We start from the raw sequence: 19,978 nt of genomic DNA, 5'->3' as shown, positions 1-19,978 counted from the left end.
CATATTGAACGATTCCCTATACCTATTCCAGCCAGCTTTCCTAACATTTGGCGGAAATATGGTCTTGGTGGTATGAATATCAAATTTGAAACCGATTTTTTTTTTTTTAAGCAAATTTTACAATACATGCTATGCTTATATAATACTACAACTAGTCTCTTAATTAAGTAGTGACTAACTAGTAGTTAGTCACTACTAGTAGTTTAGGCAGATAATCTTATGATACTATATTAGTAATAAATTATTAGGAAAAAGAAAAACAATGTCTATGGACGTTAATTCGTAGTAAAACGAGTAATAAGGTCATGAGGCTTTACTCTGCGCAGTCTTCTTCTCATGTTTCTATTTTGTGAAAGCTCCGCTGCTTCAAAATTAATATGATTTTGCAGTCTTTCGTTGTGCTTCTTTGCGCGATTTGTGATCTCTTCTTTCACGGTTGTTACTTGAAGATCTCGATGTAAGTCGCTGTTTCTGATATGAAATTTGAAACTGATGTAGCGATGATCTGAGAAGCTGTGTTCACTTAAAACCTGCCACTCAGATATCATTTCATTCAGTTCTTGCGAGGCCAAGGTTATATCCAAAACCTCTTGCCTGTTTTTAGTGACAAAAGTTGGGGCATCTCCCTTGTTGCAAACTACCAGATTAGTACGCAAAATATACTCTATTAGCGACTTTCCCCTTGCATTAGTATCACTACTTCCCCATATAATATGATGCGCATTCGCATCGCATCCCATAATGAGTTTCGTCTTTGTTTTCAGTGACTCCTCAACTAAGTTCTTAACGGCATATGGAGGCATCTCCCTATCATGTCCCATATAGACCGAAGATACCCAATATTTGCATTTGGCTATTTCTAAATTGGCAACGACAGTGTCTGCATTGCACATTGAAGGAAGCAGAAACAAGTTAAGCTCGTTTTTAGCAATTATACAGGCTCGAATTACATCATTACCTGTATACTGCAATAGTTTGAATCCCGGAGTACTTAATTCACATATTTTGTTTCTATAAACATATGGTTCTTGAATAAGAAGAATGTCTATGTCCCCTTTCATCAGGAGAACTTTTAAGGCAGCACATGCAGCCTTACAATGATGAAGATTTATCTGGAGGATCCGTAGGACCATCGAGATTTTCAACAACCGTCACATCAGCCGCTTCAATCGAGTCATCAAGAATGTCCTCTTCAGAGATCTCGGTGACTCTCGCAATAACCATAGGTTCAACTTTGCTGAGTTCTGAGGCAGTAGAAGCCTCCTCACGCGTACGGTATCTATCCATGTCTTCAACTTTGGTATCTCCCTCGACTTCACAAGAGGATCCGCTTACTTCTGATTCAGACAGAGGCTTGTCCATTTCTGAATCCTTTAGCCGATCGTTTTTATTCACCTTCATTTGGATATAATGAAAGCCATAACATATACGGCCCTGAGACTTTGCTAGATGTGGCAAAGACTGAGTATTCAATATAAACACTGCATGCCGTCTTGGTCCATCCACTTCATCCAAACGGCCAACCTTCCAATCAGCTGTTGGAAGATCTGGATTGCATTGTTTCAGTCTATTTAAAATAGATTCAGGGTCAGGAGGGTTTGCAGGTATCCACGCATGTGCTCTAGGTGTAGCCGGTATGTCTTTCTTCTCGACTAACTCTAGAGCAGCTCCTTCCCAAACTTCACCAATTAGTATCAGAGCAGCTTTAAAACATTCTATAGACCTCTGGTCCTCAAATGCGACTAACTTAAATCGTCCTTGATACCAACCAGCCTCTTGGTGTCGAGGATCTGGGCCGGGAAACTTTTCCAGCACCTGTGAGTAGACGCCAGACAAAGCATTCTCAATTTTCCCCCATTTTTGCTTTGGAACCATACCGTCCAATGCTCCTTTATTAATAATAGCCATCACAAGGAGAGTCTATATACCAATACCATGTACCAAATTTCAGCCGGATCGAATGAAATTTGCTTCTCTTAGAGGCTCCGCAAGCCAAATCGGGGGATCGGTTTATATGGGGGCTATATATAATTATGCACCGATGTGGACCAATTTTCGCATGGTTGTTAGATATCATATGCGGACACCATGTATCCAATTTCAACCGGATCGGATGAAATTTGCTTCTTTTAGAGTCTCCGAAAGCCAAATCTGGGGATCGGTTTATATGGAGGCTATATATACTTATGGACCGATGTGGACCAATTTTTGCATGGTTGTTAGAGACCATATACTAACACCATGTACCAAATTTCAGCCGGATCGGATGAAATTTGCTTCTCTTAGAGGCCTCGCAAGCCAAATTTGGGGGTCCGTTTATATGGGGGCTATACGTAAAAGTGGACCGATATGGCCCATTTGCAATACCATCCGACCTACATCAATTACAACTACTTGTGCCAAGTTTCAAGTCGATAGCTTGTTTCGTTCGGAAGTTAGCGTGATTTCAACAGACGGACGGACGCACATGCTCAGAACGACTCAGAATTTCACCACGGCCCAGAATATATATATACTTTATGGGGTATTAGAGCAATATTTCGATGTGTTACAAACGGAATGACAAAGTTAATATACCCCCATCCTATGGTGGAGGGTATGAAAATATATATCAAAATCCAAAAATATTGATAATTACTTTTAGAAGTAAAGAACAATGAACTTATTCGCAAACGAGTAAATTTACAATTAAGTCTAATTTGATTTTCTATATTTTTGTACAATATTTCTATAAATATGTGCACAATGGTCTGTATCAGTCTTACAATTCATCCGTCTTTCTGTAGGTACATTTATAATACACTGAAAAAACAGTGAACCCTTTTCCATTGCAAAATGAACTAAACTGTAGTAATATTGACCATGATTTAGCCCTTAAGATTTTTTTCAACTTGTCTAGTTTATAATTCTCTTAAATTTTAGTTCATCTATAACATTGTATTTTAGTTCATTTTTACAACACCATAAGATTTATATACCCCTACCAAGTTAAAAAGTCAGTATTATTTTGGTTTACTTGCTTATATTTTGTGAAACCCGACAATAAAAATTGGTTAACAGTATCTTTAAAATGTCGACGACTAAACTATTTTTTAATCAATCATTCCACAGTACAGAGAAATTAAATAATTAAAGGAACAACAAACCGTTTTACTATTAGAAAATATTCATACATTGAAATTAAACTTTCTTTAAGCAAAAGTACTTTATTATAAAAACTTATGATGAAAATTCTTAATACAATGTTTTTGTGAATAAAAATTATGACCACGTTGAACAAGAAAGTAGTTTATTTTAACTCGCTTTTTGGACATTTTGACTTTTCCTTAGTATAAGTATATTTTTCACATATCTTGCTGAAAAAATGGAAGGAATAATGAAAATAGTTAAAAATTAAAATGTAATAAAATATAATTTTTTAGCTCTTTATGTTAAATTAGCTTGTAACTTACCATATTTGGGGGAATTTTATTAAATGGTGTAAGGAATTCATCTTCTCTTAAATAAACGTACCTCATAAAGTTTGTTCCTTTTTATTAGAGAAATAATGAATTAAGTAATATATTAACTCATAAAACTGTTGTTATCGATGTGAAGGACATAATACAATAAATATTCTTGTTAAAAGAAAGCCAAAGTTTTAATATAAAACTTACCAATTCTCTATTAAATTGTACGCTGAGGTTAAAAGTTATCGAAATTCATTTGGGGTTACTCTGAAATTAAATATTTATTTTTTACATTAACCCCCATTTTCATAAAGCTCCGTTAGTGTTCCGTTAACTAACCAACTTTTAAACCGTATTATAGACTAAGCTGTCATCTTGTCTTTATATTCAATAGGCCAGTTAGGAACTTAACTGACGAAAATTTTTCAGTTAAAGTTAACCGGAGAGAAAATATTTGCAATTTACTTTCTGTTAACTGGCAGTTAAAGCCTAACGGAGCTACATGAAACCGGCCGTAAATAAAAAACATTAAATTGGTTTCCAAAAACTCGAATTAAAGAAATAATATACATAAAAAAAAAAACTAAATATTCTGGTTAAAAGAATGTTAAAGAAAGCTTACCAATTCATAAAAATGTTTCCAAATTGTTATTCTGAAATTAAATAGTTGTTTTTTCATTAAAAATATTATATTGGTTTCCAAAAATATTTGATTAAAGTAATACTAACATAAGGTATTAAAAACCTGTAATTTTGATAATAAAAAAGTCATAAAAATGAAAATATTCTAGTGAAAAGAAAGCCAATATTTGTTTACAACGAAGAAAAATATGAAACTGGTTAAAAAAAAAAATAAAAATTAGCAAATAATAATATACATAAAGAATATTATTTTTTAAAAGAATACCACATTGAAAAAAGGACACTTACCTATTTATAATTAAACTATACGCTGAGGTGTAACAAACAATTTTCCAAATTCATCTCGAGTTACTCTGAAATTGAATATTTATTTTTTACATTCAATAATAAAAATTAAACTAGATAAAACAATTTCAATTTACTTTCCATTTCAGCATTTTTTCCTAAATATTGAACATTCTTAATAATTTTTTTCTAAGCTACCGATCATCACTTCGCCATCGTACTCATCTCATCGCTAAAATATTAATAACTTTCATTTAAAAGATTTAATAAACAAACACCAATATATGTCTCAAAAATCCAAAATATTCCATGCCTTTATATTTCCTTGTTGCATAACTGCTTAAAAGATGCAACAGCCCACGCCAACGCCAACTATACAACTGAAGCATGCCAAACAAAACCAAGCAAAACCAAAACATTCCTACAACAACAAAAACACATTTGACTTCTTTTGAAAACAACACCTCATCCAGACAAATAGACCATTCGCGAATAATAAAAACACACACAAACCACTGAAAGAACACAAATAAAAACAACCCCACGCTCAGATATACACAACATCCCCATCACTCGCTACCATTTCTCATTATTGCATTACATGCTCTCACTCTCAAAAAAATTTCAATTAACATCATCTTTACATTAAACATATTCCACTTTGACGAGAAAGATAACTGTACTATGCATTAGTTCATCGCATCTGTCCACAATTTACTCTAAAAACAATACTCTTAAATGCATATCAGTATAAGAACGATGAAACGTTTAACTTAGAATTAGCAAAAACTTCATGAAATTATATCTACCCATTTTTGACGAAAATGTATATAAATTTTATTACATGTGAGCTAAAAATATTTCATTGAGAAATGTTGTACCAACTATTATTAACTATAGGAATTGCCAGTAAGAAATTGCTATCCGCTTTCAAGTTCAATTTTCGTAAAAAAATATTTTCTCATACAATAACTCTTTATAGTAAATTACACTTATTATTTAGAAAGTATTTTACATTTCATAGGTAGTTTTATAGTATGACGAAAGAATTTTTAGCTACCAGTTAAGAAAATTTTTAAGGAAATTTCCATCCTATTTTGTAGGCTATGAACTAAACGATTACTACTTAAAATTTGTAAAATTTCCTTTCGAGTAGTTAATTTTCGTTAAAGATACGAAAAATGAACTAAAATTCTGGAAAATTCTTGTAATAAATTATTGTAAAAATCTGCTTAAATTTACCAGACACTTTTTTCTGTGTATGTAACATCTCTCTATTCAACCGTCGAACGGAACGGACGTGTTTTTTAATAGCGGATAAAATCATCGTAATAAGTACCTACTACGAATTTCAAGTGTGGTGGGATATTAGGCCACCATGCAGAGAAATTCAAAGACATCCACTGGGTTGCTAACTTCAGGGCCCAGTGGACGGGTATCGACTGGAGTTATAAATTTGGGCAATGACCAAGAGATAGGCCCAATTAGTCGACCTGTAGACGGGTCGACAGGTGGCGACAATTTGACAAGTCGAACCTTTTCCAAGGTAACGGCATCAAAAGGAGGTAATCCCTCACGAAAGAGATTCAAGGAACGCAGAAATGCTTTGTTTATCCTAAAGAAATAAGGATCAGTCGACCCAAACACGTTGTCGGCTAAACAAAGCGATTCCTTAAAATTAAAAGGGAACGATCACCGGATGAGCTGCCATCCTCCAAAAGGGATCAACGATCGTTTGCCTCAGTTGCTAAAGACAGCCTTGTGATGGCTATCATAAATAAAGGAGCATTGGACGGTATGGTACCAAAGCAAAAATGGGGGGAAATTGAGAATGCTTTGTCTGGCGTCTACTCACAGGTGCTGGAAAAGTTTCCCAGCCCAGATCCTCGACAGCAAGAGGCTGGTTGGTATCAAGGACGATTTAAGCTAGTCGCATTTGAGGACCAGAGGTCTATAGAATGTTTTAAAGCTGCTCTGATACTAATTGGTGAAGTTTGGGAAGGAGCTGCTCTAGAGTTAGTCGAGAAGAAAGACATACCGGCTAGACCAAGAGCACATGCGTGGATACCTGCAAACCCTCCTGACCCTGAATCTATTTTAAATAGACTGAAACAATGCAATCCAGATCTTCCAACAGCTGATTGGAAGGTTGGGCGTTTGGATGAAGTGGATGGGCCAAGACGGCATGCAGTGTTTATATTGAACACTCAGTCTTTGCCACATCTAGCAAAGTCTCAGGGCCGTGTATGATATGGCTTTCATTATATCCAAATGAAGGTGTATAAAAACGATCAGCTAAAGGATTCAGAAATGGACAAGCCTCTATCTGAATCAGAAATAAGCGGATCCTCTTGCGAAGTCGAGGGAGATACCAAAGATGCAGACTTGGATAGTCACCATACGCAAGAGGAGGTTTCTACTGCCTCAAAACTCACCAAACTTGAACCTATGGATATTGCGAGAGGCACCGAGATCTCTGAAGAGGATATTCTTGATAACTCGATTGAAACGGCTGATGTGACGGTTGTTGAAAATCTCGATGGTCCTACGGATCCTCCAGATAAATCTTCACCATTGTAAGGCTGCATGTGCTGCCTTAAAAGTTCTCCTGATGAAAGGGGACATAGATATAGTTCTTATTCAAGAACCATATGTTTATAGAAACAAAATATGCGAATTAAGTACTCCGGGGTTCAAACTATTGCAGTATACTGGTAATGATGTAAATCGAGCCTGTATAATTGCTAAAAACGAGCTCAACTTGTTTCTGCTTCCTTCAATGTGCAATACAGACACTGTCGTTGCCAGTTTAGAAATAGCCAAATGCAAATATTGGGTATCTTCGGTCTATATGGGACATGATGGGGAGATGCCTCCATGTGCTGGTAACACCTTAGTTGAATAGTCATTGAAAACAAAGACAAACCTCATTAAGTGATGCGATGCAAATGCACATCATAGTATATGGGGAAGTGGAGACATTAATACAAGAGGAGAGTCACTCCTGGAGTTTATTTTGCGTACTAATTTGGTAGTTTGCAACAAGGGAGATGCCCCAACCTTTGTCACTAAAAACAGGCAAGAGGTTTTGGTTATAACCTTGGCCTCGCAAGAACTGAATGAAATGATATCTGATTGGCAGGTTTTAAGTGAACATAGCTTCTCAGATCATCGCTACATCAGTTTCAAATTTGATGTTCATACCACAAAGACTATATTTCCGCCAAATGTAGGAAAGCTGACTGGAATAGGTATATGGAATCGTTCAATATGATGATACCGGAAATACCAGAGACAAATATGAGCACTGTGCAAGTTATCGAACACGCAGTGGAGAGGATTACTAAGGCCTTCAACATTTCACTGAAAGCTGCATGCCCTAGAGGGAAGCCAAGGGGGAAAATCGACAACCATGGTGGTCTACGGAGTTACGTAATATGAGGAAATCGTGCAGGAAGCTCTTTAACAAAGCAAAGTCCACCAGAGCTCATGTGGATTGGGACGCTTACAAGAAGAATCTGAGAGGATACAAGCGAGAACTGAGAAAGGCTCAGCATAACTCTTGGAATGATTACTGCAGCAGCAGTAATTATTCAACCGTCGAACTGAACGGACGTGTTTTCTAATAGCGGAGGATTTCATCGTAATAAGTACTTATTACGAATTTCACGTGTGGTGGAAATAATAAACCACCATGCAGCGAAATTCAAAGTGGACGGGTAACGACTGAAGTTATAAATTTGGGCAGCGACCAAGAGTCAGGCCCAATTAGTCGACCTGTAGACGGGTCGACTGGCGTTGACACTTTGGCAAGTCGAACCTTTTCTAAGGTGACGACATCAAAAGGAGGCAATCCCTCTCGAAAGAGATTCAAGGAACGAAGAAATGCTTTGTTTATCCTAAAGAAATTAGGATCAGTCGACCCAAGCACGTTGTCGGCTAAGCAAAGCGATTCCTTAAAATGGGCTCAAGGAATTCTTGAAGCTGGAAAAAGGGAACGATCACCGGATGAGCTACCATCCTCTAAACGGGATCAAAGCTCGTTTGCCTCAGTTGCAAAAGACAGCCTTGTGATGGCTATTATTAATAAAGGAGCATTGGACGGTATGATTCCAAGGCAAAAATGGGGGGAAATTGAGAACGTGATGTCTGGTGTCTACTCAGAGGTGCGAAAAAAGTTTCCCGGACCAAGTCCTCGACGGCAAGATGCTGGATGGTATCAAGGACGATATAAGTTAATAGCTTTTGCGGACCAGAGGTCTATGGATTGCTTTAAAGCTGCATTGATGCTAATTGGTGAAGTTTGGGAAGGAGCCGCTTTGGAGTTAGTCGATAAAAAAGGCATACCGGCTAAACCTAGAGCACATGCATGGATACCGGCAAACCCTCCTGATCCTGAGTCAATACTAGAGAGACTAAAAGAATGTAACCCAGATCTTCCAACCGCCGATTGGAAGGTTGGTCGTTTGGATGAGGTGGACGGACCAAGACGACATGCGGTGTTTATATTAAACATAGAGTCGCTGCCACATCTAGCCCAGACCCAAGGACGCGTAAGTTATGGCTTTCATGATATCCATATGAAGGTATACAAAAGCGATCAGCCAAAGGATACCGAAACGGACAAGCCTCCGGTAGAGTCAGCAGTGAAAAAATCTCCTAGCGAAGCCGAAGAAGACATAAAACCTGCAGACTATGGCGAAAATCATATGCGGGAAGTTTCTACAGGCTCAAGCCTCACCAAAGCTGAACCGCGGATTGTTGCGAGAGTCACCGAGATCTGTGAAGAGGAAGCCCTTGATGACTCAATTGAAGCGGCTGATGTGACGGTGGTTGAAAATTTGGATGGTTCTACGGTTCCTCCAGATAAATCTTCACCATTGTAAGGCCGCTTGTGCTGCCTTAAAAGTTCTCCTGATGAAAGGAGACATAGATATAGTTCTTATTCAAGAACCATACATATATAAGAACAAGATCTGTGAATTAAGCACTCCGGGTTTCAAACTTTTGCATAATACCGGTAACGATATAAATCGAGCATGTATAATTGCTAAAAACGAACTAAACTTGTTTCTGCTTCCTTCATTGAGCAATGCAGACACTGTCGTAGCCAGTCTAGAGATATCCACATGCAAATATTGGGTATTTTCGGTCTACATGGGACATGATAGGGATATGCCACCCTGTGCCGTTAAGACCTTAGTTGAGGAGTCACTAAAACAAAGACAAAACTCATTATGGGATGCGATGCAAATGCACATCATAGTATTTGGGGAAGTAGTGATACTAATGCAAGGGGAGAGTCGCTAATAGAGTTCATTTTGCGTACTAACCTGGTAGTTTGCAATAAGGGAGATGCACCAACCTTCGTCACCAGGAACAGACAAGAGGTTTTGGATGTAACGTTGACCTCTCCGGAACTGAATGATAACATATCTGAGTGGCAAGTTTTGAGGGAACATAGCTTCTCAGATCATCGCTACATCAGTTTCAGATTGGCTGTTCGTACTTCAAAGACCATATTTCCGCCAAATGTTAGGAAAGCTGATTGGAATAGGTATAGGGAATCGTTCAATTTGATGATACCGGAAGTGCCGGAGACAAATATGAGCACTGTGCAAGATATCGAACACGCAGTGGAGCGGATTACTAAGGCCTTCAACATTTCACTGAAAGCTGCATGCCCTAGAGGAAAGTCAAGGGGAAAAAATCGGCCGCCATGGTGGACTACGGAGTTAAGTAATATGAGGAAATCCTGCAGGAAGCTCTTTAACAAAGCAAAGTCCACAAGAGCGCCGGAGGATTGGGACACTTACAAGATGAATCTGAGAGAATATAAACGAGAACTGAGAAGGTCTCAACAAAACTCTTGGGATGATTACTGTAGCAGTATTGAGAATACGTCAGAGGCTTCCAGACTACGGAAGGTACTAGCATCCACTAACACCGCTCCAGGTTTCATTAAAACATCGGAGGGAAATTGGACAACGTCCAGTGAGGAGACGTTGGAGGTACTTTTGGACACACACTTCCCTGGAAATCAGACGGTTGAACCATGTTCCGGCGGTGTAACAGAGGCTCAGCGATCATTTCCTATCGAGGAAATTGTGTCGGAATCTAGAATAAAATGGGCTTTAAATAGCTTTGGACCATTCAAATCCCCCGGACCTGATGGAATTACAGGCAGTGGCTGAAAGAATTATCCCCTGGTTGACGGTGATATATAAACAATGTGTAAACTTAGCATATATTCCAGAAAAGTGGAGGGAAATCAGACGGTGGGCTTTAAATAGCTTTGGACCATTCAAATCCCTCGGACCTGATGGAATTACAGGCAGTGGCTGAAAGAATTATCCCCTGGTTGACGGTGATATATAAACAATGTGTAAACTTAGCATATATTCCAGAAAAGTGGAGGGAAATCAGACGGTTGAACCATGTTCCGGCGGTGTAACAGAGGCTCAGCGATCATTTCCTATCGAGGAAATTGTGTCGGAATCTAGAATAAAATGGGCTTTAAATAGCTTTGGACCATTCAAATCCCCCGGACCTGATGGAATTACAGGCAGTGGCTGAAAGAATTATCCCCTGGTTGACGGTGATATATAAACAATGTGTAAACTTAGCATATATTCCAGAAAAGTGGAGGGAAACAAAAGTCGTCTAGAATAAAATGGGCTTTAAATAGCTTTGGACCATTCAAATCCCCCGGACCTGATGGAATTACAGGCAGTGGCTGAAAGAATTATCCCCTGGTTGACGGTGATATATAAACAATGTGTAAACTTAGCATATATTCCAGAAAAGTGGAGGGAAACAAAAGTCGTCTTCATACCTATAGCAGGAAAAGCCTCTCACTCGAGTGCGAAGGATTTCCGACCAATCAGCTTATCCTCATTCCTACTTAAGACCCTGGAGAGGATGATAGACATGTATCTTAGAACTAGCGTGAATTCAGGTTTGCTCTCGAAACGACAGCATGCATACTCGAAGGGCAGGTCTACTGAGACCGCATTGCATGAACTGGTCAGCTTTATTGAAAGCTCACTATCTGTCAAAGAATACACAATCGTGGCGTTTCTAGACATCGAAGGGGCGTTCAATAATGTCCATCCGAGCTCGATATTAAATGGACTAACAACTCTGAATGTTGATCCAGGTATACTTAGGCTGTTAGACGAACTTCTAACAAAGAGACGCATTTCAGCCACACTAGGACAAGCAAACATACAAAGGTATGTGAACAGAGGCACTTTTCAAGGAGGAGTTCTATCACCCCTTCTTTGGAATGTTGCTATAAACGACCTTCTGGTTTCCCTAGAAAAAGAAAGGATACAAGTGGTGGCATACGCAGATGATGTGGTGCTAGCAGTCAGGGGAAAATTCCCATCAACAGTTAGAGATATTATACAGAGAGCCCTCCGGATGACTGAGAAATGGGCGAAAGATAATGGTCTTGGGGTAAATCCTGCAAAGACAGAACTAGTCATGTACTGCAAAGATCGCAAAACTCCCACGGTTAGGCCCATTTCCTTAGGGGGTATTGAAATTCCCTTTAGTGAGTGTGCAAAATACCTTGGCGTTATTTTGGACAGGAAGCTGAACTTTAAGCTTAATATTGAAGAAAGGGCGAGGAAAGCAACGGTAGCTTTATACTCGTGCAAAAAGGCAATAGGGGAAAAGTGGGGACTAAAACCAAAAATTGTGCATTGGCTATACACGGTAGTGGTTAGACCTATAATGCTATATGGTGTTGTAGTCTGGTGGCCGGCACTTCACCAGCCAACAAGTTTAGACAAAGTTCAGCGTATGGCGTGCTTGTGTATATCAGGTGCATTCAGCAAGACAGTAACAAACTCCCTTAATGTCATACTGCATCTATTGCCTTTAGACATTTTGGCCAAACAGTCAGCTGCAACAACGGCTGTGCGGTTGCGCGAGCTATCGCTGTGGTCGGAAAAAAGTTACGGTCACAGTTCGGTCCTCAAAATAATGCCAGATGTGCCTAACGTAGTGGATTACACTTTGGCGAGACCACTTTTCGACAAAAAGTTTGAGACTCTAATTCCCAACAGTGAGGCGTGGTGTACACGTACCCCGGGGTATAAAAGATATATAGATTTCTACACCGATGGCCCCAAATTGGATGGCCAAGTGGGTTTCGGAGTATATTCTAAAGATCTCGAACTTCGAATAGCGAAAATATTACCTAATCACTGTAGTGTTTTTCAGGCTGAAATATTGGCAATAAGAGAAGTGGTGAATTGGCTGAGAAGTAATGCTCCAAGCAATATTGGCATTAATATATACTCAGACAGTCAACCTGCAATAAAATCCTTGGACTCTGTGTTCCTCAACTCGAAAACGGCCATCGACTGCCGCAAATCTCTCAATGAGATGGCTGAGCAGCACAATATTCACCTAATATGGGTGCCTGGTCATAGGAACATACCGGGGTACTGCGAAGCAGATGAGCTAGCAAGGCTAGGAACTACCTTACATATTCCAGGGGAACTAGAATCTGTTGGTATGCCTCTGGCTACCTGCAAGCTCTTACTGCGTGAGAAGGCTGTCATGATGGCAAACGTTCGATGGGAGAATTGTAAGGGTTGTAACGACACCAAGCAAATATGGCCCCATTTAAACTTAAACCGCACACTAGATATGCTAGTGTTCTCGAGACGCCAGATATCACTCCTGATATCTGCTATAACGGGTCGCTGCCTGATAGGCGATTTTGCAAAAACTATTGGTGCGAAGTATAATGACTATTGTATGAGCTGTCATGATGCGGAGGAAAAGGAATCAATAAAACACCTCTTGTGTGAGTGTCCTGCATTTTGTGTAAGGCGTAAGCAAATTTTAGGGGCATATAGCTTCAGATTACTGGCGGACCTGGAAAACGTTAACTTAAGCAGTCTGCTAATGTTTTTGGAACAATCTGGTTGGTTCAACAGAAGAAAATAATCGAGAAGGTTCAACGGTTAAAACTAGAAGTGCCAATATGTAATAGGTACTTTTAGTTAATGTGGTATCACAATGGACTGAATAGTCTAAGTGAGCCTGAATCTTAATCGGGCTGCCACTTTAACCTAACATCTCCAGTGTAAATCTCCTCTTATAGTTGGTTTCTTGCGTCAAAATATCTACGTCCTTAAGATTTGGCTTATGTCCTGTTTTTATTCATATGACCTCAAACCGAACTAAACAAATATAATTTAAGTTTATAACTTAAAAATTTTTTTTCCAGCAAAATCTCTATGAATTCAAGAAAAAAATCAATAACAAAGAGTTGCCACTTTGACGGCCTGAAACCGCCAAACGGGTTGTCATATTGTTTTACCACTTTGGATTTGTTTTTGGTAATGTGTTGTTAACTTTTTCGTACCACCAAATATTTAATTTTCACAAGTTCAAAAATTGATTTTATGCGTGAGATTTAGGTCATTTGGCCCAACGTGCACTGGAGAAAATGTTCGTTATCGAATCCATATATTTGAGGGTATTCAGGAATATGGTTAAGTTTAACATAGCTGTGCACCATATAAAATATATTGAAATGTTTGCAATTCAATAATTTCTTTTATTTAGTTTTATTTTTTAGCAAAACTGATATTCATCGTACCTTGCATTTTCCACTTTTGTGTGTGCGCACCTTGATTTGATGCATGACACATGCATGGCTTTGAAGTTCTTGGTGACCTACTTACAGTATCTGTGAGTACGATTACTTTATATGTTGGCGTTCGATTCCTGCATTCTAAAATATTGTCGAATCGCCAATCATTTGGATATTACTCATTATTAGGGACATGTGAGTCTATTTTACATGAATTCATAAAAGTACCAAGGATTAAGGATTCTTTTAGGAATATCATAACACTCAAATAGCCGACCAACGCAGAAAAATTGTGACGAATGGATTTTTACTTGTTTGCTTACAGTAGCACAATGTTAAAAAGAATGTAGTAAAGTAATAAATAAAACACACTTCATTAGGTGATACAATAAGAATGAACTAATATGACAATAGTTGGATCACTGCTCTTAAAATATATTAATAAATGCTTTTATTTTAGATTGATCTCCTTGCCGCAGCACGGTGTAACATGTTTTCCCATGTGCTACTTTCGTATATGACAGAATTAAAGCAATTTGCACAAAAAACTAGTTCTACCTTCAATACTATTTCAAAGGCACTTGATCAAAAGCCCAAATACGACTTCTGTGTACTTAAGGAATTAACACAGCATGAAGGCGCTCAAGAAGATATTACTAACAATACCTCTTTTGACAACGACCAAGCGTTGTTTTTCGCAGTGAGTACATACTACACCTACACATATTAACCCTAGACAGCTTATCTACTTCTGAGCGGCATATACAATTTTTAGTTTTTCGTTCTTCCTCACTGAAAATTTGATTTTTTTTGTTACACAATAAATAAAAGTTTATCCAAAAATGTGTTTAAATGATAAGGATTTGTATAAAGAATCTTTGTAAGTATAAAACATGATGATAAACTATGATACGTCCCACAGACGTATTTTATCTTACACGTAACTTTCAGTAGGTTAAGCTATCTAGGGTTAATTATACAAACAATTTTTTTACCAGACGTGCTAGATAAAAAACAACTAATTACTCTTCCCTGCTGTATAAAATATATATAAATGTCAATTAAAATTTCTATAGCCGGTTTAACTTTATTCTACTCGATCAGAGATAGGTGATTTTAGTTAATTTTTACCAAATGCGAAGCATTTTTATTATTTTATTTATTTTTTGCATGACATTAACTAAATTTGAAAAACAAGTTGTTTTATAGATGTTTATGAGAAACTATAGTAATATCAACATTTATAAAACAACTTATATCGACGCTATCTACAATCGGACGGCATCGGTTGACGTTGGTGAAGTGTTGTATACACTTGTATTAATGTAATTTGTGTATTGCATAGTAGTTAGCTTAAAATTGCTCTATACAAACGATCTTAAAGTTAGTGTTTTTTGTCGGCAGGTCGCATACATGAAAACAATTATAAATAGCAAAGAAAGGGAATAAATATGGCAGAATAAAAAATTGCTGAATAAAGATAACACCAAACACCATTCGCAATATCTCCGCCCCGTAAATAGACTCCATATGATTCACTTCACCACTCTTGAACATCCAAGACCGCAAACTCCAATCAGGAGGTTATAATCAAACATTCTGCTGATTTTGCGACATCATCCTTGCCCATAAATAGCTTTACCACTCGTCCTCTATTCCATTTCGACCTTGGTCCGTTTTACATATTAATACTAAAGAACCCTCTGACAACGGGTTTGAAGGGAGACACAATAGCTCTGTTCGAGAACCCGATAATTTTTGATAATTACATATCACAAATTTTTACTGGAAGTCGTTCACACCAAAAAGCCAACAAAAGAAAGCCGGAGAGAGCCTACATTTGACAGTTACACTGTGACGCAAAATTCAACTTTTTGACTCCAAACAGTAAATCACTTATTCCAGCCTAAAGTATCGCCGATTTTTTCCGTTTTTCGACTACAGCTCTTGAACTATTGAAAGTTTTACCAAATAGTCGACGGAATTTTAATTTGAATTTTTTTTAATTTTTCATTTTTTTTTATACGGAACAAATTTTTTATGTACTTCTTTATTAATGCGATCTATCTTACATTGATATTTGATATTATTTGCACTCTTAGAAAAATATGTTTTTCATATGTTCCGATATAAAAAAATGTGTTTCGGGCACAATTTTAAAACACAATATATTTAAGTGCAAACATGTAATGTTCCTAAACTAACACTAAATGTTTGGGACATCTATGTTAATATGTTAGAATATATTATGTTTGGGGTATGAATGTTTCATAAAAATCATATGTGTGAATGCAAACATATATAAATTTACAAATTTCGACTAAACATACATATGTTGTGATATTTTATTCAAAGCGACAGAGAGAGTATAGGGAAAGAAATAGAGATGGAAACCGGGAGAGTTGACGAAAGATATCAACATAACACAGCAAAAGAATCAAAAGAGAACAATTTCTGTGAAACCGCTTGTATGTTGTTTCGAAAAACTGTTTTATGATAAGGTCAAAAATTTGATATGCTTAAGTCTAAATATTATTTAATTTGAATAAAGAGTATGGACATTCGGAACCAAGAGAGTAGACATTTGAAAAACAAACAGCATATGTTATGTATGTGTGGACATGTGTTTTATTTATCATTTTGGCATTATGGTCACAATTTTTTTCTTGGTTCGTTAAAAGAAATCAGGGGTCTTCATAAAAATGACGAAAGGGCACTATACTATTTTTAGAGTTGGGACAGTAAAATGAAATAAGGAGGAAATAGTGAAAAATTACACAGTAAAATGTATAAAAACAAAGTTTAGTTCCTCTTTATTAATAAGTAGTCCACGAGGAGTTGACGGACACCTTCAAATATAAAAGCGGGCATTAATTTCGAGTTTTGCAGTTAAAACAATTTAAAAAGTTTATTTTCTTTAAAATGAATTATTAAAGAAAAATAAAAGGAATTTTAGAGCGATGGTGTTAAATCCTAGTAAAAAACTGTTGACGCCTAAATAAATTTATGTTTATATTATAAAATTATTTATGTATGTTTTTACTCGACTCCACGTTCTTCTTTTGTTAGAGTTTTTGAATTCCTTCCAAATTTTAAAGTTTTGTACCAAAAACAGTTTTTTGTTACAACATTGTTATTTTTGCAATAAAAAATAATATTTTCCAAAAATCAGTCAATTTCGTTTATATTAAGCACTGTACTGACTATAAATCTTTAATAACCCACATTTTGAAATTTCATTATAAAAATTTAATATAGTATAAATATAAATGTGCAAACTAAAAACAAAAAAGTGTTCGGTCGGAGCAGGGATTGAACCCACGACCCTTTGCACGCAAGGCAGACATGCTAACCACTGCTCCACGTGGCAAACAAATGTATGTTTCTGTTAACTAATGTGATGTTTGCATGGGCTCGTGGGCGCTGCAAACTATGCTATATAAATGTAACTTATAACGATAATTATCTACTGGTGACTATAACAGCTACGTAGCCCAGTGGATAGTGTGTTGGCTTACAAACTCGGTCCTCAGTTCGATTCTCCGTGCAGGCGAAAGGTAAAATTTAAAAAATTTATAAAAGTGAATAATTTCTTCAACATTATTTGTATTACAGAAAAAGGTGCCAAGAACTAAAATATTTCGTGGAAGTGAAAATTACGAGTATGTTAGGGAATGACCACAATCGTCTTTGGGAAAAATTCTTCCAAGCATATAATATTTTTGGGCTCAAAATGCTTCCAAACATATAATATGTTCACATAAAACAAACATATTAATGTTTCGGCAGTATCCAATAATATATGTGCTTCCTGCAAAATGCGTTTGGAACGTATGTTAAAGAAGCGATTTTTTGGAGGGTTTAGGATAAAAGTTGCGATACAATTTCTTCTTTTACTGTCTTTATATTCAATTCTTCATGGAGGCGTTGATTGGTTATGTACACGCTCACAAAAAATCGATTCTGTAACATATACTCCCAAACATATTTTGCTTCAAGCATATACATTTTTGGGTATTGCCCAAACATTTATATGTTTGATCTCTTCCAATATATAATATGTTTGAAAGCATATTGGTCTAAACAATATATGTTTGGGTAGTCTAAGTTCCAAACATTTTGTATTTTTGCATCCAAATTCAATAATGTTGTCTTCCAAAAAACAATATGTTATTATGTGAACATAAAATATGTTTGGAAGCATTTTGCACCCAAAAATATTATATGCTTAAAAAAAATTCTCCCAAACAATATTGTGCTCAAAATTTTATTTATTTATTTATATATTTACAATCATAATGAATTATGAAAATAAACAGGTAATATAGGTGCTAACAACATAGGTTTTCGACCTGAATGCTCAAAATTTTGTTTCTGCCCAATTGTATATTCCCCCACATCTTTCTCACTTCCACGAGATTTTTTAGTTCTTAGCACCTTTTTCTGTAATACAAACATTGTAGAAGAAATTATTCAATTGTATGATTTTTTTATTTTAATTTTACCTTTTGCCGGACGGGGATTCGAACAGCGGACCACACAGTTTGTAAGGATCAAAGAAGTTGCTGATCAATTGCCCAAGGAAAAATAAAATGTTAATTTTGTAATAACAAGCAACAACCACCAACTTAATTCAATATCGCTGCCTGTTAAATAGCGCTCCAAGCTACTAAACACATATATGTTTATAGGCTATTTCTAAATTAATATATGTTTGCATCCAAGCATATTATATTTACAAACATTTTATGTCCCAAACATAATATGTTCTAACATATTAACATATATGTCCCAAACATGTTATGCTAGTTTATGAACATTATATGCTTGCACTCAAAAATATTGTGTTTAAAAATTTGTGTTCCAAACATATAATGTTTATAGCCAAACATATGAAAAACAGTCTTTTTCATCCGTGTACACCCTCAAAAAAAATTGCTTCTTTAACATATGTTCCAAACATATTTTGCAGGAAGCACATATATTATGGGATACTGCCGAAACATTAATATGTTTGTTTTATGTGAACATATTATATGTTTGGAAGCATTTTAAGCCCAAAAAATAACATTTGTATTTATACTTAAATTTTTATAATGAAACTTCGAAATGTGGGTTATTAAAGATTTATAGTCAATAACAGTGCTTGATATAAACGAAATTGACTGATTTTTGGATAAAATATTATTTTTTTTTCTTTTTGCAAAAATAATAATTTTGTAACAAAAAACTGGCGTGAACAGTTTTTTACTAGCATTTAACACCATCGCTCTAAAATGCCTTTTATTTTCCTTTAATAATTAATTTTAAAGAAAATAAACTTTTTAAATTGTTTTAGCTGCAAAACTCGAACTTAATGCCCGCTTTTATATTTGATGGTGTCCGTCAACTCCTCGTGGACTACTTATTAATAAAGAGGAACTAAACTTTGTTTTTATACATTTTACTGTGTAATTTTTCACTATTTCCTCCTTATTTCATTTTACTGTCCCAACTCTAAAAAGAGTATAGTGCCCTTACGTTATTTTTATGAAGACCCCTGATTTATTTTAACGAACCAAGAAAAAAATTGTGTCTATAATGCCAAAATGATAAACAAAACACATGTCCACACATACATAAAATGCTGCTCTCAAGGCGAAAACATATGCTGTTTGTTTTTCAAATGTCTATTCTCTTGGTTCCGAATGTCTATTCTCTTTATTCAAATTAAATAATATTTAGACTTAAGCATATCAAATTTTTGGCCTTATCATAAAACAGTTTTCCAAAACAACATACAAGCGGTTTCACAGAAATTGTTCTCTTTTTATTCTTTCACTGTGTTATGTTGATATCTTTCGTCAACTCTCCCGGTTTCCATATCTATTTCTTTCTCTATACTCTCTCTGTCGCTTTGAATAAAATATCACAACATATGTATGTTTAATTGAAATTTGTAAATTTATATATGTTTGCATTCACACATATGATTTTTATGAAA

The 19,978-nt window shown here is 36.2% G+C and overlaps 1 protein-coding gene across 1 annotated transcript in view; it reads left to right on the top strand.

Moving 5' to 3' along the window:
• The window catches only part of ICA69 (islet cell autoantigen 1-like protein), a 93,918-nt gene that overhangs the window by 13,743 nt on the left and 60,197 nt on the right, over nucleotides 1-19,978 (top strand). Inside the window, exon 2 of the mRNA XM_075304189.1 lies at nucleotides 14,456-14,695. Coding sequence (XP_075160304.1) covers nucleotides 14,456-14,695 — 240 coding nt within the window. The remainder of the gene's footprint in view (nucleotides 1-14,455; nucleotides 14,696-19,978) is intronic.

This window comes from Haematobia irritans, chromosome 4, assembly GCF_050003625.1.
Source record: "Haematobia irritans isolate KBUSLIRL chromosome 4, ASM5000362v1, whole genome shotgun sequence".
In the NCBI taxonomy this organism is placed as follows: domain Eukaryota; kingdom Metazoa; phylum Arthropoda; class Insecta; order Diptera; family Muscidae; genus Haematobia; species Haematobia irritans.
The sequence above is the reverse complement of the archived record's forward strand: the minus strand, read 5'-3'. Positions and strand labels throughout refer to the sequence as shown.